At 53.5% G+C, this 23,898-nt stretch overlaps 2 protein-coding genes across 4 annotated transcripts in view; both read left to right on the top strand.

The window, feature by feature from the left end:
- LOC121445943 (forkhead box protein K1) overlaps positions 1-6,897 on the top strand; it is a 72,513-nt gene extending 65,616 nt beyond the window's left edge. For both annotated transcript variants that reach the window (XM_041648117.1, XM_041648116.1), the window contains exon 9: positions 334-6,897. In XM_041648117.1, coding sequence (XP_041504051.1) covers positions 334-614 — 281 coding nt within the window. In that variant the 3' untranslated portion in view covers positions 615-6,897. The remainder of the gene's footprint in view (positions 1-333) is intronic.
- A 2,384-nt stretch (positions 6,898-9,281) lies between these two features.
- LOC121446505 (AP-5 complex subunit zeta-1) lies at positions 9,282-23,898 on the top strand. Of its 2 annotated transcripts, none has more exons than XM_041649173.1 (17): positions 9,282-9,419; positions 11,890-12,024; positions 12,150-12,336; positions 12,690-12,834; positions 13,065-13,174; positions 14,143-14,311; positions 15,070-15,210; positions 15,953-15,990; positions 16,059-16,221; positions 16,951-17,132; positions 18,999-19,141; positions 19,488-19,628; positions 20,008-20,119; positions 20,914-21,011; positions 21,865-21,997; positions 22,071-22,285; positions 22,391-23,898. In XM_041649173.1, exons 1-17 carry the CDS (start codon positions 9,379-9,381, stop codon positions 22,659-22,661), a joined length of 2,424 nt encoding a protein of 807 aa, XP_041505107.1. In that variant the 5' UTR covers positions 9,282-9,378; the 3' UTR covers positions 22,662-23,898. The 2 variants fall into 2 exon arrangements, with proteins under 2 accessions (XP_041505107.1, XP_041505108.1); XM_041649174.1 differs by lacking the exon at positions 9,282-9,419 and adding an exon at positions 9,447-10,263.

Below are 23,898 nucleotides of genomic sequence, written 5' to 3'. Positions count from 1 at the left end.
CTACTTTATTTAGTCTGAGAGCCCAGATAGGATGGAGTCACAACCCAGAAACTCCCTCACAGACATGCCCAGAGATTTGACTCTGTGGCACTTCTGAATTCCACTGAGGTGATAATCAAAATTAGGCATCATAGAGGGGAAGAGAGGGAGGGAGGGATGTCCTCAGGGTGACAGAAGCAGCAAGTGAGAAGGGCCCTGACTTGGGTGTGGGGTGTCTGGTTCAGACTTGCCATGGGTACGGAAAAGATACCTGTGTGAGGAATGACAGAGACAGCACTGTGACTGTAACCAGTTAGTGGTAACCCTTAAGTAACCTCTTCTTCCTGCTACCAGCCCTCACCAGTCCCCTGCAGCTCCTGGCAGCCCAGGCGAGTTCATCCACGCCAGTGGTCATCACCCGGGTATGTGAGGTAGGGTCTGAGGAGCCATCAGCAGCCGTCTCGGTGGCCACTAATGCCACATCAACCCCAGCAGCCTCCACTACCACGTCTGCCTCTTCCAGCGGGGAGCCCGAGATCAAGAGGTCCCGGGTAGAGGAGCCCAGTGGGACAGCCACCACACAGCCCACAGCAATGGCAGCCACTGGCCCCCAGGGCCCAGGTACCGGCGAGTGAAGTCACCTGCAGGAAGGTGGAGTGGGACTCAGGCCACAGGTGCCCAGGTGGCCAGCTGCTGCACTCAAGGACGGAGTAGAGAAGCTCACAGCTGCCTGCAGCGCGTGTGCCATGAGGGTGGCCGCCACACCTGGACAGTTTCCTCTTTATCTCCTGTCCTCCCATGGTTTGAAACAAAACACATAAACACGTTCAGACAACTTGATTGTATGAATCTGGGGGTTCTGTGTGTTTATTTACCCCTCCCTCATGCCATCGCCACTCCCCAGTTCTTGTGGGAGAAGGTCTAGCCCAGCTCCTCAGGAACTGATCCCAGCCAGCACCCTCAAGAAGAATGAGCCCCAGGACTGGACAGAAGTACAGTGCAACCCAGGCTGCTCTCCTTGGGACCCACAGATTTCCTGTTTGTAACTGAGCAAGAATAGACCAGAGACCAGAGAACAGTGGTGAGAACGTCCCAGCCACACACTGGGATGCAGTCCTCGCCCCAAAAGTGACATAGGCTGCGGCATTAATTGGGATCAAGAGGTCTGCTTTGGTTTTGGACCCTAAAATAATTCTTATAGTTAAACATGGAATTTGGGCTCATCTCAAACCTGAGACACACAGAAGGGTTCACGTGTCTTTGGGGTTCCCTTTGGTAGCAGTTGAGTAGCTGCAGGCACTCACCCACACCAGCCCTTGGTGAACATGCCGCTCTCCCCGATAACTCCAAGAAGGATCAGCGGCTCCCACATTGATGTTGGAAAATCAGCCCAGGGCCAGTGCCCATGGCATCCATTCCCACAGTACTGGCTTAGCCCAGAGCTGCAAGCTACAACGGATATCCAGGGAAACCTGGGTAGCTTCAGGGGACATCAGTCAGCCCCTTGCTCAGCGGGGAGGATACTGGTCTGTACCAGTGGAAGACAGCGGGATGCATCCTGTTTCTGGCAGCTGGAGGTGCTGTGCAACGGTCTGCTCACACTGCCTTCCCCTCACACATTCCAGTTTCCTGAGCACCCCAAGACGTGTCCAGTTTGCAAATAGAAACCCTCTCTTCTACCTGAAGCCAGGTGTCCCTGGCTGTTATCCACTGGGAAGGAAACTACCTCTCTGGACAGCAGTTGGTGCCAAGTTTGATTACAGTGTGGCAAGAACCAAAGTATGGGGTCAGCCGAGGACTCGGATCCCCAGAGAAGGTCTCTTTGCATGCCTACACAAGCTACCAGCAGCACTTTGAACACAGCAAGTCATAGGAGTAGGAGACATTGACTGTTCCACACAGTCTGGGGATGAGAGATGGTTCTGCGGAAGCAGTAGCAGCAGCTGCATGGCAGGACTTCAAGGCAGCCAGGAGCTCAGTGCTGGTCCTCCTGGATGGTGGGCCATAAGCGACAGTGACAACTTGGACAGAGAACCCCAGAAAAGTCGGGTTACCCTGGCCTCTTCCTCTGCCCGGGCCCAGTCAGAAGAGAAGAGAGAGCCCCGTGAGCAAAGAGCAGGCAACCCCAAGAAAGGAGGGGCCACAGCCGTACAAGCTGCCTTTGCTGGAAGAGTTGCCAGTCAGTGACCTGGAGGCTACGGAGAGCAGGTGATCGGGTTGGATGAATTCGGGCTCCACCCTATGGCTGCCACTATTGAAGCCACCAGTCCCCACACACGCCAAGGACCAGTGCAGAGCGCCTGTCTAGCCCTCTTGAGCTATCTCCCAAGCTCCCCAGTCATTTCTGCAGTACTAAACGTCAAGCTGGAAGAGAGCTCTGTTTTGTAGGCCTGTCTGTCGCCTGGGAGGTTTCTGAGAGGTGGGGCTGGGGTATTAGTGGCTGGGGGTGGGTTTTCCAGGTGGAGCTGCCCCTTGGAGTATCAAATGACTCTATCCTACATCTCCCTGTGCCTGGCATGAACTTGTTCTCTGTGTGCCTGGTGTGAGCATGTGGCTAGGGAAGCGGGAATGAACTGAGACCACAAGGGACGTTAGTGCCACCTGCCGATCTTCCCCTCTGTTACCGTTTACTCCAAGACTGTATGCGCATGGTCACCCTGCAAGGCAGATTATTTGTGGATTGTCATGGTAGGCACTGTGCGCAGTCCCTGCATGGAACTGTGGGGTCACCATCCGTCACATCTGTCATCAGGTCTCAGAATGGTCCTGACCAGTTTGCTCTCCTGGCTGCTGAGACATCATGGTCTCCATCCTCTGTAGCGGATCCTCTCACCACGCTAACACGGGTGTGGAAGGACATGGAGGGAGAGAGTGGAGCACACACTGTCCCGATGTCCTACATGACCTTAAGGCAGAGGGTCCTGTGCCCCTGCTTGGGCAGCCTGAGCTAGAAAGGAGGAGGCTAGCCTAGTGTCATTGCTCTAGAAGTGGATTTGGTTATCTACCAGGTAGCACCCGGCTTGTGCCAGCTTTTGCCCACAGCCATTAACCCAGAATAGCCAGTGCTCAGAACAGGAATCCACAGTCAGCTGGAACTTGCTCCCGTGAGCTCTGGGAAGCTATATGTGGAAGCCAGAGCCTGGGTTAGGGGCCATGACCATCCACTGTCTAGACCATGGCTGGCAACCCTGGAGGACCCCAGCAAGCCCTGGGGTTGGAGAACAGTTGAGGCGCAGATGTGATGCCTGGTGACCTGTTCCTCAGGGCCACAGCGGCTCCTGTCTCTGGCACAGCTTTATCTGAGCTTGCCTTGTTTTGGTGAGTGTTCCCTGGCAGATCCGGTGCCTAGCTGTCCGCATGTCCACTCTGTCGTCTGCCTCATATCTGGGACTCGCCAGACTCACAAAATGCTGCAAGCATAGGATGTCACCATGGTGACTGGAAGCGAAGAGACCCAGCCTGAGAGCTTGCCTGCCTGAGAGCTCTCTCTGTTCCTCTCCCCTGCCGGTCTCTCCTCCTTCCTCCTCTTTCTCTTTCCCTTCCTCCCGCCCCTTATCTTTCCCCTTCTATTCCTATCTATCCCTTCTTCCTTTTTGCCTTTTCTGTCTCCTCCCCTACCTCAGCTTGGCATCCAGGGCATGATAAACATGTCTGTCAACAGCTCCTGGAGCCTTGCCTTTGTGCAAGGCGGGGTATCCGACTCAGACTCACTCTCCATGAGGAAGCCCATGAACCCTTCCCCTGCTTTCTACATCCTTATAATCTAGAGATCTCCCGCCTCCGCCTCCTGTCCCATACCAGGCTTGCCAAGATCTGAAATAATAGTTGTCACCCATCTTTCCCCTTAAAGGGGAAAGCTCTTTCACAATAATCTGGGATAGCTGGAAATGGTCACAGCCAGGTGATGGGGTCAGTGTCTTCCCCTTTGGGCCGTAGTCAAAGACTTAGTTAAATGCAAGGAAGAAACCTTTCCCATGGAGAAGTGGTAGTGGGATGGAATTTCCCGCTTTTCCTCAAAACCCTCTGATTCCATGTTGCACCATGTGATGTTGCCCACTCTGGGGTGTGCCCCCCACTTTGCTGACCAAGCCTTTTCCTGTCCATCTGAATAGCTCAGTGCTCACTCTAGAGTAAGTCAGAAAGTGAGTGAGTCTCTGTTCTGGGGAAAGATCCCTGTGTGGGAACATCACGTCCCGATCACTAGTGGTAAAGTCACCACAGTGATGACAGGGTAGCCTCTTGTTCTGGCTCAGGGTGACAGGGGTGACAGGGCAGTCGTCACTAGCACCTCACCTCCAGTCTCTCAGAATACCTCTGCTTAGAAGCAATATTACAAAGGATAAGTCAAGTTGTTCCAAAGATGGCCGCTGCTGACCCCAGCTTCCTTCCAGAGCAGGGCCTCCAACACGCACTTTGACTTGGAGAAGGCAGGTGAGAACTGGGAACAGACAAGGCCAAGGCCTCCTAATTTCCACCTGCCACTTCAGTCCTGCTCCCGACTGAATGTCCCCTTTCATCTTGTGAGTCCCTTGCTCCAGGCCTTGAATTCAGGCTGGCTCTTGCATCGCCTGCTTGTTAAGTTCTGGGTTTTTATTTTGTTTCGGTGCTGGAGAGTAAGCTCAGGGCCTTGCACATGCTAGGCAAGGGCTGTTCTACCACTGAGCCAGCTCATGGCCCTTTTGATTTTTTAAACTTGAGACAGGGTCTCATGAAGCTGCCCAGGCTGGCCTTGACCTTGTAGTCCTCGTCTCAGCTTCCTGAAGTGCCACCATGGCCTAATGCTCCTTGTTTTTTGTTTTTTCTCTACCAAAGGCTGCTGCATTGGTGACACAGCAGGTATGGTCTAGATGCCCACAGACTAGCACTAACACCCTCTTCCCACGGCCTGTGGTTTGAACAATTTGGGACTGTCCAAGGGACTGTCATCCTCGGATTACTACTTCCCTCTCCCTGCCCTCTCCATCGCTACCCCCGAAGTCACAGCTGCTTGGCAAGTGGAGTTCTGTGACCCAACCTCAGGCATTTCCATCCAAATAAGACACAGACCCATTTCACATTTCACTGACTTTAGGGAAAATAGTTTTCTACTTTTTTATGTGTGTGTTTTCTTTGAGACAGGGTTTCTCTGTGGCTTTGGGGCCTGTTCTAGAACTAGCTCTTGTAGACCAGGTTGGCCTCGAACTCACAGAGATCCGCCTGCCTCTGCCTCCCAAGTCCTGGGATTAAAGGCGTGCGCCACCACTGCCCTCTCTACTTGGGAGTGGTCCTGGCTGCTGCTCCCATCTGTCTCTCCGCTCCTCTTTTCTGCTGCTCTGAGCTTCCTTCTGGCAGGCTTTAGCTCTGCTGCTGCAGGGAACCGTCTAGAACTACACCCTGGCAGGGCTGTCCCACAGGTGAAGCCAACCACATGCCTTGTCCAGGGGCACCACCCAGGCATGAGGCAGGACAGAGGGTCCTCTGAACTTCTTGGAGAGAAGTGTCCACCCAGAGGGCAGCATGGCAGGAGCTAGGCGGAGGTGAGCCGGCAGGACTGGAAGCTGAAGGCTGTCTCACCTCCGTCTTAACCCTCACAGCTAGTGCAGGCCATGGTAAAGAGAGCATGGACATCTCTCTCTCCAGGAGGGCTTGGCTCACCACGGAAAGTGGTGTGTGTGTTTCTGTTCTTGGGCTCAACCACCAAACACAGGCTTCCTAGGACCCCCAGCCCCCTCCACCAACTTTCACTTGTCCCAACCCCCACCTCATGAGAGTTGAAGGATTGAAAGAGCTTGCTGCTTTACCTCTGAATCCTTGCTCCTTTGACTACTCACAAGGTGAAGGGGCGGCGTGGAGGAACCTGGGTCACAGAAGCCTAGGAGAGGCTGGAGGTGGCCAATGGCCAGGCTTGGTCCATGCCCCTGCATTTGGAGCACTTGCCGCCGGCAGGAACCTCAGCACTGTCCCTAGGGCTGTGCTGACCCTGCTAGAGTGAGCCCCATGATCCACTAAGTATTCATGTTCTCTGTCCTGTATGTATCCAAATGACACCCTGGCTTCTTGAGTCTGAATTGGCTGGTCTAGAACTTTTATTTTCAATTGGTAAAGTTGGGAATTTAAAAAAAAAATCTAACATTTTCATTTTGGCCCCTCTCTCCCATCTTCTTTTCATAACATCCTTCCTGGAGGCATCTGGGATCCCTGATACCTTAGCTTGATTCCTGGGCTGGGCAAAGGTGGTGGGGGCAGGAAGGAGAGACCCAAACTGTCTTCCATGTCTCCCCTTGAATTCTGCTGTGTCCTGGGGAGGGGGACAGCAGCTGTGCACGTGTGAGGGAGGGGCTAAAGCCAATAGTGAGGTCGTTCTTTTTCTTAACTGAATGATAATTCTGTAAAAGTAATTGGGGGGAGGGTGTTCAGGGAGTGTGTGTGTGTGTGTGTGTGTGTGTGTGTGTATGCGTGCGCACATGTGTGGTTTTGTTTTGTTTGTTTTATAGTGGCTGTCTAAAGTGTTTCCATGATATGTTTAACACGTAGTGCTTTAAAAGCAGTGGTATCCTATGCGCTGGGAGTCCTGGTTCCAGAGATGGGACGTGCCCCACCTCAGTGGGTGAAGGTCTCACTCAGGAGGCAGAGGTAATGGTTGGGATCAGAAAGACCTGCAGCACCACCTGGGCGTTCATTTCAAATGGGATACAGTATTTTTTATAACAGAACCATCCTTTTTAAAAAAAAAAAAAAGTTTGACACCTGAATGTGATTTCTAACTATTATTAGACATTAATGTTTTAAAGCTATACAGTGGAAAATTTCTACTTCCTTTTTCATCCATTTGGACTGTTCTTTTATCTATTCGATTGTTTTATGTGGGTGGGGAAGCTCTGTATTCTCCTCTTAGCATTTGTTTCTATAACCAGAAATAAAAATTATATATTAAAGATATGTACTCAGAGGTGAGTGGTCCCTGACTGAGTGACTGTGGAGGGCAGACAGCCCAACAGATGGCCTGGATACACACCCCTGCTCCTGGAGTGACAGACTTGACCCCCAGCTGCTTCAGAGGTGAAAGGGAAATGGCCGGGGACTCTGCTTCCTCTGGGGGTTCCTGGGTGTCCAGTCCAGGTAGAGCCCTGCAGGTGTCTGTCATCTGAGCTCCAAGGATATGGAGATGGTTCACAGATGGCAAAGGAGGAGCTAGCCCGTGTCTCCCCGTCTCATGACACACGCCCACAGCTGGGCCAGGATGTGTCTGCAGGTGCTCTGTGTGTCTTGTTACTCGGTCTTTTGCTGTGAGGAGACACCATGACAAAGGAAACTTAGGAAAAACAAAAAGGCATTTACTTTGCGGCTCCCAGTTCAGGGGATGAGAGCCTGACCACGCAGGGAGCGCAGCAGATGAGAGCTCACGCCTTGAAACAGCGACAAGACAAAGAGAGCTAACTGGGAAATGCTGTGGGCTCTTGAAACCGCAAGCCTGACCCCAGTGACACACCTCCTCCAGCAAGGCCACACCTCCTAATCCTTCCCACACCGTTCTACCATCCCTGGGCAAAGCATTCAAGTATGTGAGCTAATGGGAGCCATTCTCATTCAAACCTGAATCGTGGCTGCCTCCATGGTCCTAGCAGACATCTGACCCTCAGTCAGGTGAGAAACTCCATTTCTCTCTTATGTGTACATGTTCCTGGGTGTGACTTCCTGTGTGTGTGTGTGTATGTGTGTGCACCTGTGTGTGCATTTGTATGGAGACAGAAGACAACCTCAGCTCTTGTTCCTCACGTGATGTGTGTGTTCATATGTGGAGGCACAGGCATGCACTGGCCACAGGAGACGTGGGCAAGTTAGAGAACAACCTTCAGGTGCCCGCCCTCACCTTTCCACCTTGTTTGAAACAATTTCTTTGCTATTGCATAAGCCAGGCTAGCAGGCCCTCTAGTTCCAGGAGCTTCTCCTGCCTCCTCCTCCTATCTGCTATAGGTGTGCTGGGATCACAAGTGCTTACACTATTTACATAGCATTAAAGTTATTCTGTAGCTTTTATGTGGGCTGTGGCATCTCTCGCTCATTTGTGTGGCAGTCACTTTCACGCACTGAGTCATCTTCCCTGCCCCACCTTGTCTTTTGAGACAGGGTCTCTCACTGGCCTGGGACTTGCCAAGGAAGCTAGCTGGCCAGCCAGCAAAAAGAGCTCCTCCTGCCTCCACTCCCCCAGTGCTGGGATCACAAGTGTGTGCTTACTTTCCCACAGCCACCTAGGGATGGAGCTCAGGTTCTCACTGTCCTCGCAAGGACAGAGCCGCCTGCTTATTCTAGGTCATAGGCACTAGGCACTGGCAAGAGCCAGACAGACATGGGTCCAGGTTCTCACCATGACAGCTCCTCCGTCTACCATCAGCTTCCTTTGTCTGCACATGAAACAGGCACCTACCCCCCAACACAAATGAGTGCGAGATGCCACAGCCTCCTGACCCCAGAACCCCAGGCTAGCAAGACATTGGGTGTTTTTGTAGAAGAGTGCCTCTGACAGAGGTCATAAAAAATGTGTCTGCCACATGAGTGACTTAAAGTGCATGCATGCATGTGTATGCTTGTGTATGTTAAGTACCTAGATATTTTTATGTGATGTTGGGAACTCAAGCGTAGTCCTCATGTTTACATGGCAAGCAATATGCTGACTGAGCCATTTCTCTAGCCCATATATATGGTATATGTATGTGTATTATTTTTTACTTTAACTACTTTCCACTAATGAAATTTTCAAATAAACTGCTACAGATTTTAAGAAGCAGGTCAAATATTATTCATGGTAACGTTTAATTGGTGTGCATGCATGTGTAGAGAAAGGGAAAATGACGAACCCCTGGCACCCAGGATTGTCTTGCTGAGAGGATGGAGCCCAGGGCCTCACACAGGCCCAAAAGTACTCTAGCACCAAGTCACGCCCGAGCCCCTCACTGGGGGATTCTAGGCAGACACTACGTTCCTAGTCTTCTCTCCAGGTCCTAAATCTACCACTAGCAGTTCCGGGATGAAAAGGAGCTCTTCCGGGGCCAAGAGCTCCGGGCTCCAAGAACCACGGTTGTAGGGTTCCGTGGCTGACGGTGACGTGGACAGATGCCCCGGAGCTGGCCCGGAACCGGTTTCTGCGCTGCAACTCATTGGCTCGTGGTCTCCGCCCCGCCCACCTGACGCATAACAGAAGTCTTCCGCTAGCAGGGTCCTCCCACGTGATGTGGCACCGGAAGTCGGCCGCTCGCGCTTCAGGTTCTCCCACGTGACGCGGCCAGGGCGAGGGAGGGGTGAGAGAAGCAGAGGCAGGCACGCACGCACGCACGCAGTTTGGTCACATGACCCATCATGTGATGCTACCCGGAAGTCCTCGACAACGCTTTGGTCGCGGTTGGCCTCCGAGCTGCGAGCAGGATGTTCTCGGCGGGCGCGGAGAGTCTGCTGCACCAGGCCAGGTCTGCGGATCTGGGGCCGGGGACACGGGGCGTGAGACGAAGCCAGGGAGGAGCGGGGAGGCAGTGGTTTCGCTGCGCGCCTCGGGTCCCCTGTGGCGCCCGGGACGGCCTGCGTGAGTGTGAGGTGCACGACCCAGCTAAGAAGTCCTCCATCGTGTCTGGTGCCAGGCTACGCTGGTCCTGCATTGAGCGCCTAGGTTGCGCCATCCTTCCCAACTAGCCGGTCCAAGACTTGATGGCACTCGGTCAAAGAGGAGGAAATGAGTATCAGAAACCCATACCTGATGCATTTGGTAAACTTAAAAAGCAAAGGGACAAATCTGGACTCTGAGCTGGGCCACTTGTGGGAAAGGATTAGGATGGAGAAGGTCTCTGGAATCCCAGAGAACAAGAGCTTGAACGAGCGTTTTAAAGTCTGGAGCCTGCGAGCAGGACAGAACTCAGAGGACTCAGTGGGTAAACTCCCTTGCAGCCAAGCCTGACGGCCTCAGCTAGACCCCGGGAATCCACGTGGAGAAGGAGAAAATCAGTTCCTTCAAGTTGTCTTCTGATCTCCACTCGAGCACCCCCAGCTGCACATAAATAAATAGATGTAACAAATTTTTAAAAAAAGCAAAACCAAAAAAACTCCAAGATAATTCTCTAAGATCCATTAGGACTAAGCGGTGACCGAGCCACACGATCCGCCCACAGGCCCACCGTCCTCCTCAGTAGGCAGGATAGTCTCCGTTTTAAGCAGAGTGTTTGTTACATGGGGACTTAAGTGTTGGCCAGCTTGTGACCGCCTCATGCCAGCACAAAAATAACGTTTCCCACTCAGATTCTGCTCCGGGTCCTGGGACAGGTGATGGAAAGCGACTCGTTGAAATTCTTTTTTGTCCTGGGAGGGGTCCCCAGGAGCAGTGGGGAGCTGTGGGAGAATTGGGTCAGTGTTTTAAAGCTGTGCTGAAGCAGGGTATCTCTCTTCCGGTCATTTCGTCCTCTGTCGTTAGGCCAGTTCGTGGCTCCCCTTCCTCACCCAGCCTCTTCTGTAGGAACCTAGCGTGACTGAGTGGATCCTGGAAAACCCAAGAAGGCTAGGGTGATGGGAAGGTTACTGGAGGTCATCCTACAGCCGGCAAAGACGTGCAGTGACTGCCGAGAGGAGGCTGTTTTCTTTTTGTTTCCCAGGAACCAAATTCAAGCCCTAGACAGGCAGGTCCAAAACTGGGCAGCATGCAAACTGTTAACCCCATCTGGAGACCACAGTAGGGCTGTCAGCCATGGTTTAGGATGTTGGGGGCCCTCAGCACCCATAGGCCCCTCATGCAGGTTTTTGTTGGTGGGGGGGAGCGGGGGGGAATAGTTGAGACAGAGCCTCACTCTGTGGCCCAGGAACTTGCTTTGTAGACCAAACTGACCTCAAATGCAACAGAGATCCACTTGACTGTGCCTTCCAAGTGCTGGGATTAAAGGTGTGTGCCACCGCACCAGGCAGCTCTCTCGTCGTGGGCCTTTATTTTGTGGTGTTGGGGATGGAATCCAGGGCTGCATGTATCTAAGCAAGCGCCCTTCTGCCGGGTTGCGGTCCCAGCCCTCTTTTCCTTGCTGTTAAGCTTGGAATAGAAGCTGGGAAACTGAGTTCTGCTCTGATGTTTAGCTTGGTCTCAGCATGTTCAATTGAAGCCAGTGACATATCAGGCTCACCTTACACTCTGCTGTAATCTTTGAGCTTCAATGTAGAAGCTTTTACATCCCCTCTCAAAAGTGGGAAGTTCACTGAACCATGTTTGAAGGGCAACTTGGGAGTGCTGGCAATGGTGCTCAGAGGTAGAGTGGCTGCTTCCTTATTAAGTGTAGGGCCCTGGCTTCAAACTCCATCACTGCCAATAAAGGAGGGGCTGGGGAAAGCAAGGCGTGGTTGTGCACACCTGTAGGTCTTGGAAGGACGAGGAAGGAGGATGAAGAGGTTGAGTCTGGGCTATGTAGTAAGTTCAACCGTGGCTGTATAGCAAGGCTCTCTGTGGGGGAGGAAGAGGCAACTTGGACTAAAGATTCCTGACTTTTGAAAGACTCATAAAACCTTTTACTGAGTATGTTGGCTCACTCTTGAATTGTCAGCACTTGGAAGCAGAGGCAGGAGGATTGCTGCAGACTCCAGGCTAGCCTGAGCTACAAAGTAAGGCCCTGTCTCAAAACAGAGGGGAAAAGAAAAACTTAACAATAGTGTGGGTTTTTTGTTTGTTTGTTTTTTTGTCATTGGAACAGCAGAACAAGGTTGGCTGCATGGCCTTTGGTAAAGGGTGTCACTAGGAAACTGGGGGTGCTACATCTCAATTCCAGGGGAGGAACCTGTCTGCACTCCACCCCTCCCAGGCACTGTGAGCCTGGATGGCTGCTGCTTGCTTTCTCTGTGCTGGTTAGGGAGAGTCCCCCAGTGGGGAACGTGCCTGTGGTTCAGGGCAGCACCGTGGTCCCCTTCCTTCCTTAGGGAGATACAGGATGAGGAGCTGCAGCGATTCTGCACCCGGGTCACTAAGCTGCTGCAGGAACCTCCAGGGCCAGCCGCCGTGGATGCCCTACAGAGGCTCTTCCTCATTGTCTCAGCCACCAAGTATCCCCGACGGTGAGTGGACAGCACTGCTGGGAAAACCCTACACATCCAGCAGACAGGTTCCAGCCATCTTCCCTGGGGTGTCAGCGTACGTGCCTCAGGCCTGACATGTCGTCTGCCGGGGTCTCACCCTCCAGGCTGGAGAAGGTGTGTATGGACCTGTTGCAGAACACCCTCTGTTCGCCCACAAATCCTGAGCAGCTTCAGGTCCTCTGTGCCGCTATCTTGAGAGAGATGTCACCTTTTGATGACCTGGCCTTGTCCTGTGATCACACCCAAAACACCCGGCAGTTCAGTCTTGTGGCCTCTGTACTCTTAGCCCAGGTAACACAATTGCCACCATTGGGGACAGGGGGGAGGGGTGGCATCTGTTTCTTGTGGTTCTGGGATCACAGGAATACAGCAAACTGGTTTGTCCCTCAGTGTGTCCAGTGCTGCGGAGACCAACTCTGTCCGGAGTCCATCCCCTTGGATGGTCTAATGACTGTTTCATGTGCATAGCCCCCCATGCACACACTCCGGGTCTCTGTTGATAGCTCAGTCGGGCTCCAGGGCCGGGCCTGCCAGTGTGATGTTCTGAGCTTAAAGAGCGGCTGCAGTATGCTTCCCAGGGATCGAACCCAGGTCCTTATGCTGCTGAGACACTCGTGTCCTCAGCTTCCTGTCCTACTTTGAAGGGAGACAGAAAAGGAGAGATCAGCTGTCTGAGCCAGCGCATCTTCAAGATCCTTGAGAACCGGCAGCCCGAGGGGCCCAGCGTTAGGCACCTCCTCCCCGTCCTGACCAAGATCATTGGCCTGGCCCCAGGCACCCTCGTGGAAGGTACTAGACAGTTCTTCCCTAAAGGCCTTCGTGGCTCCTTTCCCACAGTAACTGTAGTCTAGGGTGTGGTGGAAGGAGGTTAGAGCTGTTGGAGAATCATGCATAGCTTCCCAGGGTATACCCATGGTATGGGGTTCTGTTGAGCCCCATTTTCTCTAGAGCAGATTTGGCATCACCTGGGAATCTGGAGACCTAACTTTCCCTCACTACACCTCCTCCCATCCCCACAGACCAGACCAACCTGCTCAGCAGAAGGCTAGTGGACTGGCTGCGCTACGCCAGCATCCAGCAAGGCCTTCCATACTCAGGCGGCTTCTTCTCTACACCCAGGACCCGGCAGGTAAGTCCCGGCTGCTTTGGGGTCCCAGGGAGCTGAAATCACAAAAGCTCTGTCACAGGCTGGGGATGAGAGGATGAGGCCCAGGTGGTAGGGCATTTGCCTAGCATGTGTTTAGCCTTAGGTTCAAGCCCTGGAACCACGAAAACACGTGTGGTGCACACCTGCAGCCCCAGAACCACAAAAACGTGTGGTGCACACCTGCAGTCCCAGAACCACATAAACGCGTGTGGTGCACACCTGCAGTCCCAGAACCACATAATTGCATGTGGTGCACACCTGCAGCCCCAGAACCACGTAAACATGTGTGGTGAACACCTGCAGCCCCAGAACCACGTAAACGCGTGTGGTGCACACCTGCAGCCCCAGAACCACGTAAACGCATGTGGTGAACACCTGCAGCCCCAGACCAAGGAGGCGGGAACAAGAATAAGGATTTGTGTCATCCTCAGCTACGTAGCAAGTTTGAGAACACACTGGTGTACATGAGATGCTGTCAAAAAAACAAAGCAATGCTACTGTCTCTGATAGTGCTCATTTCCTCTCTCCCATGCACTGACACCACACACAGCGAGTCAGTCTCACCAGGCAGGTTCCTATAGACGCTGCTTATCCTTCCCCTTGGTTCCAGTAAGGTTTCTCATTGCTCTCTACCGTGGAGTGGGGAAAGTCCAGGATGGGGGAACACACTTTGAACCTGACAGCTACTCAGCCTGCGTGGCTCCTGCTCAGTGCCTACAGAGGACGCCAGACACATCTGAGCTGGAGCTGTCCCATGTGTTTAGGTCTTGGGGCAGGCATGCCTGGATCTAGGAGTATGGGTGCTTTCTACAAGGCTGTAGCCCGACAGGGCAGGAAATGCAGGTCCCTGGCCATGGTGGAGCTCACAGCCTCCTGTACATGACTTCTGTGCTCCTGTGTACTTTATGAGTCCACCAGGCTTGTCCCCAGCCCTGTCCTTCCTCCCACAGCCAGGTCCCATCACAGAGGTGGATGGAGCAGTGGCTTCTGACTTCTTCACGGTCCTCTCCACGGGCCAGCACTTCACAGAGGACCAGTGGCTGAACATGCAGGCCTTCTCCATGCTTCGGAAATGGCTGCTCCACAGTGGCCCTGAGGATCCAGGCAGTCCAGATGCAGGTGTGCCCAGGGTAGAACAGAGAGCACTGAGGGGTAGAGAGTGCAGACACGCTGTGGTTGGGTGAGGGTAAGGTGTGGGCAAGACGAAAACCACAGGTGTCTGTGGGCCAAGCAAGGAGTGTGCTGAGTTTGGAGGCCAGCAGCAGAGGACCATTGACCCCAGGAGGAGCCGAGAACACAGCCCAGTGCCTTTGTAAGCATACTGATGTCTCCATGAGGTGTCCCAGAGAGCCAGACGGATCATCCACGGCAGCTATTCACAGGCCTATCTGATTGTGTCCCAGCTGCAGACTTGGTTTGTAGTCAGATTGAGCTGCTCATGGTGGTGTGTGCCCACGAGCCCAGCTCTTGGGAGGTAGAGGCAGAAAGATTGGGGAATTCAAGGCCACCCTCAGCTACATAGTTTGAAGCCAGCCTGAGCTACAACCCAGGCTGTCTTGAGACTTTGTCTCAAAAACACAAAATTAAACCAAGTGTAGGGGTCCATATCTATCATGCCAGCACCTGGGACTCTGAGGCAGGGGGATTATAAGTTTGAGACCAGCTTCAGCTACATAGCAAGACCCTGTTTGCATACAGTAAAAACAAGCAGAAAACCAACCAGTAACCCAGATAAATTTGTGCATCTAGCCCTGGTGACAACAGCTTCATACTTGATGACTTGGGCGACCTTGAGCACTCTGGGAAGCTGCTGGAGCGTGTAGTCTGCCCAGCCTGCCTGTCCACACAAGGGTACCAGGGATTATTTTCTCCTACAGATGACAGGTCAGAGCTGGAGGGCTCCACCCTGTCTGTGCTCTCTGCTGCCTCCACTGCCAGCCGACTGCTGCCCCCTCGGGAGAGGCTGAGAGAGGTGGCCTTTGAGTACTGCCAGCGCCTATTGGAGCAGAGTAACCGGAGTGAGTCCCCAGGCTACCAACACATTTCCCTGCAGGGTGGGGTCAAGGCAGCCAACCTAGCTGAGTGTCTGTAAGCTATAACTACTTAATGAAACTTCAAAATGATGGTCTCGAAGCTTATGTAATTAGTATACAGGCATTTGTGATGAAATGTTATTTGAAAAAAGATGTATAATTGCATTAATAATGTGGACATCAGTGTTTGAAATATGCAAATAAAGACTAGATGAAAATGTAAAAAAAAAAAAAAAAAAAGAACTAACCCTGGAACAAAGGCCGAGAGGTGACTCAGCAGTTAAGAGCACTTGGCTGCTCTTGCAGAGGACCTGGTTTTGGTTCCAAGTATCCACATGGTTTCCCACAGTAACTACAGTTACAGAGGATCTGATGCCCTCTTCTGGCCTCCTCAGATACCAAGCAAGCATATGGTGCACATATATAACATGTAGAAAAAACACCTATTCACATGAAATGAAATTGAAAATAAAATCTTGAAGAGCCATGGGCCTCAGATCACTGTGGGATTCGGAGCCTCCTTGTGTCTGAGGACAGGCCCTACCTGTGTGCCTAGCACCTCGCTTCTGGCATCCAAGGTCCACCCATCTTGTCCACACCTTATAGGCACCAGTCCCTGCCCCCTGTCTTGTCACATGCCTGCTCATTATCCTGATCTCAAACTTGTAGGACACAGGCTGCCTTGTTATGGGGCTGTTTAGAGACAAGTCAACTTTCTTTGTTCCAGGAGCCTTAAGGAAGGGGGACTCCGACCTACAGAAAGCTGTGAGTAGCCTGCAGGGTGCTGGGGCAAGTGCTGCCTGACCCTTTGACACAACTCGGTGTCCCTGCAGTGCCTGGTGGAAGCTGTGTTGGTGCTGGATGTGCTGTGCCGGCAGGACCCCTCCTTCCTTTACCGCACCCTCTCCTGCCTGAAGGCTCTGCATAGGAGGCTAGGTGAAGACCCTGGCAGTGAGCGGGCACTGGTGCCCCTTGCCCAGTTCTTCCTGAACCATGGTGAGTCTGGGTGCATGGGAAGTTTCTTCCGGGCCTCAGAGGCTGTCACATTTACAGTTTTGTTTGTTTATTGGCAATCTGAGCATGGAGCCCAGGTCCTTCACATGCTAGACAAGGTGCTCTGTCACTGAGTCACACCCCAGCCCCTCACTGGGGGACTCTAGGCAGGGGCTCTACCACCGAGTTTAATCCCCAGTCCTCTTTTTATTTTAATTGCTTAATTTTGTTTTTACTTGGTTGATGTGATTTTACTTTCTTGTTTTAAAACAGGCCCTTCTGTGTAGCTCCAGCTGACCTGGAGCTCATGGAGGTTCACTTGCCTCTGTCTCTCAAGTGCTGGATTTAAAAGGGTGTGCACCACACCTAGCCTCTCTTTATTTTGGAATAGGGTCTCACAGAGTTGCCCAGGCTGGTCTTAAGCTTGGGATTCTTCTGCTTCAGCCTCCTGAGTGGCTGAGATTACAGTTCTGGGCCAAGCAGGACTCTGCTCTACCGTGGGCCCACAAAGTCAGGAGTCGAGGCCTGCTGCCTTCCTGACAGTGTCCTCATGGGCTGTGCTCTGTGGTCTCAGGGAGGCAGCGCCATCTACAGCAGGCTCTTGGTGTTCTGGAGACACGTGCAGCCCTGTGGCTCTGCCACACTGAGCTCTGGCTAAAGCAGAACTCACCTCAAGTCATGGCAGACTCTGCGGCAGAGCCTGATGCCCTGGCGGCCTCGGGTGTCTTTCAGGGGAGGCGGCCACCGTGGATGCGGAAGCCATCTACCAGCACCTGCTCAGCAGGCTCCCTTCCGAGCGCTTCTACAGCCCAATCCTGGCCTTCGAGGTCACACACTTCTGCACGCACAACCTGGCCCAGTTCGACCCCCACTTCCTCAGCCTCCTCAGGTTGAGCTTCCCTAGTCTGTTCAAGGCAAGTGTAGACTTTTTTGGGGGTGGGTCCAGGCCTTCTCCCCTTTTCAGTTGATCTCCGTTTGGGACACAGGGTGAGGTGTTAGGACTAGGGGTCTCCATATATCATAACATACAGACAGCATCATCTCAGACAGCCACATGAGATACAGACATGGTACTTCATACATGTAATCCCAGCACAAGGGAGGCTGAGGCAAGGGGATCAGAAGTAAGAGTTCAAGGCCTGCTTCAGTTACAGCCTGGGCTGTGTGACACCATGTCTCAAAAAGCACACAAAGCCGGATGTGTCGGCCCCTATCCTAGCCCTCAGGAGTCAGAGGCATGAGGATCCCTAAGAGTTCAAGACCAGCCTGGTCTTCATAAGCAAGTTCCAGGACGACCAGGGCCTCATCGTGACACCTTGTCTCAAAAACAGCACAAAGAAAAACTTAGGGCCTGGAGAGATGGCTTAGTGGTTAGCAGCACTGGCTGCTCTTGCGGAGGACCCAGTTTCGGTTCCCAGCACATGGTGCCTCACAACCATCTGTATGTAACAAATTCCGCGGGACCCAGTGTCCTTGCTGTGTCTTCAGGCACTTCATGCACACAGTGCCTACATATATGCAGGCAGTCCACACATACATCTAAAACAATATCTAAAGTCGTGCATAGACGAGAGATGGATGGCTGGCTTGGAGCTGGCCAGCTTCAGTTTTGAGATCCCTCTGCTCCCGGAAGCCGAGCTTCCTACATGCCGAATTGCAGGTGTGTGCAGCCATGCCTGCTTGATCCACGACAGTACTGTAGCGGGTGCATGTGCATTCAGTTCATCAGTGTGAGCCTGGGATGGATCTGTGGGAGCGGGGGATATGTATGTGCTTGTAGAGGTCAGAGGTCAACCTTAGGTGGTGTTCCTCAAACAATGGGGCCTCTCCAAGTAGGCTACCCTGTGTTTACTTCCCCAGTGCAGGGCATACGCCACCATGCCCGGAAATTTTATTCAGGTTCTGGGGGATAAAACCAAGGTTTCTGTGTGTGCTTTCCTGACTGCGCCAGCTCCCCAGCCCATCGTGTGTCTTTAACTTGTACTTCTCAGTCTACCTGTTAGAACCATTTATAGACCCAGTCCTGCGTGTGTGTGTGTGTGTGTGTGTACCGCGTGCGCGCTTGAATGTTCCTGTATTCCATGTATATGAGTCTAGATACACGTGTGTGGAGATCAAAACACAAACCCGGTGTTGTGATCCTTACGTCCTTACCCTCCACCTGGTTGTTTGAGGTTGGGTGTGAGCAGGCTAAATGCCCAGCCGACCCAGGAACTGTGCTGACTGCCTCCCCAAGGATTTTGGGTGCACACTGCTATCCCCCGCATTGTGCAGGCCCTCGTGTTTGTGCAACAAGCACTTTCCTGACTGAGCCGTCTCCCTGCCCCAAAACTCGGTCCTTTTTCTAAAGAAAACAGGAGTAATTCAGAAATGGCTGCTGTCATTGCTGCCACAAAATTGGCTGCAAAAGACAAAATAGAATAGCAAGTATGGCCAGAAACGGCTCCAGCTGGTAAAGACACTTGCTGCTGACATACGGGGTTCCCTCCCTGGGACCCATGTGATAAAATGAGAGACCCCGCTCCTGCGCGATGTCCTTTGTCTTCCACTCGTGTGTACCTGTGCACATGCTCACTTTCACAGCAGTAAGTGAAACCCTCAAAACATAGCCAAAGATACGCAGTGGGCGGGGGGGGGAGGACAGGGAGGGCTGAGTCCAGCTGCCCCTGTCTGAACGGAGTGTCTTTATGTGAGTGGGCAGTAGGAGGCCATTGGACAAGGCCATGGCCAGCTAGCGTGATCCTGCCCTGTCTGAGCCACTGTGTCTCTTCCTCCCACAGTTCCTGGCTTGGAACAGCCCTCCCCTCACAGCCGAGTTTGTGGTCCTCCTCCCGGCTCTGGTGGATGCTGGCACCGCCGTGGAGATGTTGCACGCACTGCTTGACCTGCCCTGCCTGACAGCTGCTCTGGACCTACAGCTCAGGTGGGCCCACTCTGCCCCGGTCAGCCCTGTCCCCTCCGTGCAGCCAGGCACCAGCTCTGCCCTCCTTGCTCTGCTCCCATCCCCCTGCACCAGGGCCCCTGCAAGGCTCCAGACCACAGACAGTGTATCTCTGCTCGCTTTGCCACCCACCCCACGCGGCCCCTGAGCCCTCAGCTCCTCAGTGCACTCATGCTCAGCAAGGGAGTCTCCCATGTTCTCCGGCCCAGAGTGCTTCCCAGCCCTGAGAGCCTGCGATGCTCCAGCAGTGCCCCTGGCATCGGGCCAGATAGGACCGTGGTTGACTCATGCTGAGAGTAGTGTCCCAGCTGAGCCTCTGTCCTCTCAGGTCCTCACAGACCCCATCGGAAAGGCCGCTTTGGGACGTCTCCCTCAGGATTCCCAACTGCCTGGAGGCCTTCCGGGACCCACAGTTCCAGGGACTCTTCCGATACCTGCTTCGTACCAAGGCCAGCGGCTCCACAGAGAGGTGGGAAACCTGGGCCAATCACCGAACATGATGTAGGACTCTGCCAGAGAAAACGCTGTGTTCTTACTCAGCCTGGGCTCCACCCATTGACCCAGCCCTCAGCTGGTGCTGTGGACAGTCCACTTTACAAAGGGGAAACTAAGGCCTAGCATATTCTGGGGACTGAGAGGACCAGGAATGGCCTGCAGGCCCTTGCTGCTGTGTCCCTGGCTCTGCTGTCCTGGGGCCCTTGGCATGTCCTGGTCTGATTGAGCCCTGTGGAACACGTGAGCAGTGACTACCAGTGGCTGGGCATAGCGTCCCTGCTTCTGACTACTGTGGGGTCACTCAGGAAGGAAAGTGGGCAGGCCCTCAGTAGCACCATTGTGTCTGTCCCCAGATTGACACCGCTTCACCAGCTGCTGAAGCCCATGGCCAGCTGTGGCCGGGTAACCCAGTGTTCGGAGGCGGTGCCCATCCTCCTTCAGGCCTTCTTCTCAGCTGTGACCCAGGTGAGCCCACTGCCCAGGTCCCTTCCCCTATAGACCTCATATAGTCAGGAGGACCCAGGCCAGAGGTGGTGCACTGACCTTGACCCCACAGGCGGTTTGTCTTGCAGCACCCTCCATGGTCTCGGTAAGAGAGACAGGAAAGGGCTACTCACCCTTCAGCCCTCAGGATGGGGCAGGCTGGCAGCGCAAGCTAGAGCCAAAACAGCCTGTGCCCAGTCCCCTGAGCTCCCATAGCCCAGGGCTTTCCTCCTGACTGCATGTTCCCAGGCTGGACGAGTGGAAGCCTTCAGAACCCCTTGAGGGTGGCTAGGAACAGAGTGGGGCCATTTGAGGTCACTCAGACAAAATAGAATCTTAGCCGGGGAACAGGCTTAGATTTTTTTGTTTTGGGAAAAGGCTTAGATTTTTCTTTTTTTTGTTTTTGTTTCTGTTTGCATATTTGAGACACTGCCTCTCTGTATAAACTGCTGGCCTGGAGCTCACCATGTGAACTAGAGCGGCCTCAGACTCTCAGATCCTCCTGCCTCTGTCTCCCAAGTGCTGGGCCTTAAGGTGTCACCACCGCGCCCTGCAGCAGAGCAGGTCCTGAGGGAAAGATGTAGTGCAGTAGCAGAGCCGGGAGGCTGGGGTTTCTGGGTCCTCCCTCTGGTTCTCAGGTGCTGGGGAAGGCAGGCAGTGAATGAGGAGATTCACCCCTAAGTCATGCTTCCCTTTGTGGCCTCGCTCCTCCCTGAGGGTAGAAGATAATAGCGCAACTGCCCAGGACTGAACCTGTCTCTTGTTCTTGATCCCAGTTTGCTGATGGGGCCCTGATCAACCAGCTGGCACTGCTGCTCCTAGACAGAAGTGACTCCCTCTACCAGGTCCCTCAGTATGAGGCCAGTGTGCACAGGTAGGCAGGGTCACCAGTGCTGCGGTACACACACCTCTGCGCCCTGTCCTGTGCACAGCTAGGAGTCTGAGCACTTTCCTGTCCCGCCAGTTCCTCCCCCAGGTGCAGCTCGCCTCCCATTCAGTACATTTTGGTGTCTGTCCTCCTCTGAGACTCTGTGTCCTTTGAATGGTGGGCTTACGTCTCTATGGCAGAGATTCCTGTCCACCAAGGTCCCTTTCCTTTAGGGCAGTGGTTCTCAACCTTCCTAATGCTGTGACATTTCCTCATATTGTGGTGACCTCCCAACCATAAAATTATTTTCATTGCTACTACATAACTGTAATTTTGCTATTCTTATGAATCCTAATGTAAATATCTGATATGCAGGATTTCTAATTGCCAGCTCAAAAGGTCATGACCCTCGGGTTGAGAGACACTGCTTTAGGTCGTTCATTCTCATGTAGATGTGCACCCATCCTGGGAATTAAACCTAAGGCCACCTTAACCCTAGATAAGTGCTCTACCACTGAGCCACACTCCAGCCCCTCACTGGGGATTCTAGGCAGGGGCTCTACCACTGAGCCACACCCCAGCCCCTCACTGGGGATTCTAGGCAGGAGCTCTCCTCCTCAGTTTTATGACAGGACTCACTCCAGTGCAGGCTGTCCTAAATCTCACAGCATCCCTTCTACCTCACTCTCTCCAGTAGCCTGGATTTGAGACAGTCATGTCCCCAGTAGAGTGACTCAACAGGTGACAGTTCTTATCTCCCTGACTTCCACCAGGTGCTTCTGGCTCTTTCCCATCAGATTGGCCGGGCTCAGATCTGCCCTGATCACACAGCCTCACAGGGTTTTTGCTCTCCTGGCAGGGTGCTGAGCTCCCAGCTTCTGGTGCTATGCAAGCTGAAGCCATCATTGGTGGTGGAGCTGTCACGAGAGCTTCTGGAATTTGTGGGGAGCGTGAGCAGCATCTGCAGCCGAGCCAGCATGTTCACCTGTGTGGTAAGCACATGCCCACCCTCCCACCATTGGACAGGAAGCCCTGTTGTGTGCTAAGCCTCTGTTCTGGGCTTAGGTATGGGCTATTGGTGAGTACCTGTCGGTGACCTGCGACAAGAGATGCACAGTGGAGCAGATCAACAAGTTCTTTGAAGCACTGGAGGCCCTGCTGTTTGAAGTCACCCAGTCCCGCCCCTCAGCTGACCTGCCCTGCTGTCCCCCACAGGTGGTCACTGTACTCATGACCACGCTGACCAAGCTGGCCTCCCGGAGCCAAGACCTGATCCCAAGGTATCCAGCTGGGGAGTGCAGAGTAGGAGCCCATGAGGACAGCCATCTGGGTGTGTTAGGGGGCTGTCCTTGGCAGTTAAATAGCTGAGCCCCTCTCTTCCCCAGGGTGTCATTGTTCCTGTCAAAAATTCGGACCCTGGCCCAGAACCCAGCCACCAGCTCCGTGCACAGTGAGGAGAATGCAGAAGCCATCCGTACCCGGGCCACAGAGCTACTGACTCTACTGAAGATGCCCAGTGTGGCCCAATTTGTGTTCACACCCACTGCAGGCGTGTGCCAGCCTCGCTACCACCGAGACACCAACACAGCCCTGCCTCTAGCCCTGCACACCGTCAGCCGGCTGGTGGAGAAGGAGGCTGGCCTCTTGCCAGGTTGAAGAAGGGACAGTCACCACTTGAACATTGACTACAGTTTAAGAGCCTGGGCGGCCAGCCTGATACTTGAGTTGAGCTGCAAGCTGGGGCAACTGGAGGAGAGTGGGGAGGAAGGTGGACATGGCCCTGAAGATGGGGTCACTAGTTCCTGGGGATGCGCCATCCAGCCTTGTCCCGGTGGCTGGTCACACTCAGCGTTGAACATGTGATAGATGGCTGAGCGTTTTTCCCTAGGCTGAGCAGAAGCGGCCTGGCTACTCACTGCTGTTAACTTGTTCCTAGAGTTGGGGCGGGAGCAGTCCAGGACCAATAATAAGGTGCTTATGCTGGGCAGGGGTGGTGCACGCCTTCTATCCCAGCACTCTGGAGCTGAGGCCAGCTAGGGCTACACAGAAACCAAAGCACTCACACCACACACACACACACACGAAGAATTTTAGTGCTTATGTGTAGGTGCTATGCACATACCACAACACACATGTGGATATCAGGAGACAGCTTTGGTGACTCAGCCTCTCCTTTGTGTGGGTCCTGGCTGGTTGTGAGGCTCGGTGACAAGCACTTTGCCTACTGAACCATCTTGCCTTTCCCCAAATAAACCTTTAAGTGCTGTGTACAGCCAAGATCTCTCTGCCGTCCTCAGACTGGGAGATAACCAGAGCCTGAGCATGGCCTGGAGCCTGGGCCCTTCCCACCCTGTCCTGTGTGGAGGGAAGTGGCCGGTTCTCGTGCAGGAAATCCCTGGTCCTCATGTTTAGCTCTGGTGTCTTGGATGTGACAGAAGTGACAATACCAGGAGATGAGGCTGTAGCTCAGCAAGTGGAGTGTGTCCTCCGTGCACAAAGTCCAGCATGACCCAAGCATTGTAGGGCACACCTGCAGTCCCAGCACCTGGGAGGTGGAGGCAGCGGGGTCAGAAGTTCAAGCTCACCCCTGGGTATGCAGTAATTCAGAGGGCTGCCTGGACTACAGAAGAAATTGGGCCTGGGAGATGACTCAGCACATTAAAGCCTTTGTCATAGAAGCCTGATACCCACGTTTGACCCCTGGATTCCAGGTGGAGAGCCAGGTGCCTGGTGTGTGCACACCCGCAGAAACTGCATCAGTCCAAAGCTCACAGGCCTGCTAGCCTGGGGTACGCAGAGCAGCGGGAGAACAAGAACCAACTCCCAGAAGATGTGTTTGTTATGTCTTCTTGCACACACGAGACATTTTAAAAGCCAAATAAATTCAGGTACT

This window comes from Microtus oregoni, unplaced genomic scaffold, assembly GCF_018167655.1.
Source record: "Microtus oregoni isolate MIOR12 unplaced genomic scaffold, Mior012 000003F_ref0000135, whole genome shotgun sequence".
Lineage (NCBI taxonomy): Eukaryota > Metazoa > Chordata > Mammalia > Rodentia > Cricetidae > Microtus > Microtus oregoni.
This window is presented reverse-complemented; position numbering and strand designations above follow the sequence as displayed.

What these genes read in the sequence shown, in the direction of transcription:
- LOC121446505 (XM_041649173.1), top strand. Translation starts at nt 9,379, where the DNA reads ATGTTCTCGGCGGGCGCGGAGAGTCTGCTGCACCAGGCCAG. An exon ending in GCCACCAAGTATCCCCGACG is followed by an intron (nt 12,025 to 12,149) that starts GTGAGTGGACAG and finishes CTCACCCTCCAG; the next exon opens with GCTGGAGAAGGTGTGTATGG. An exon ending in TCCAGGCAGTCCAGATGCAG is followed by an intron (nt 14,312 to 15,069) that starts GTGTGCCCAGGG and finishes TTTCTCCTACAG; the next exon opens with ATGACAGGTCAGAGCTGGAG.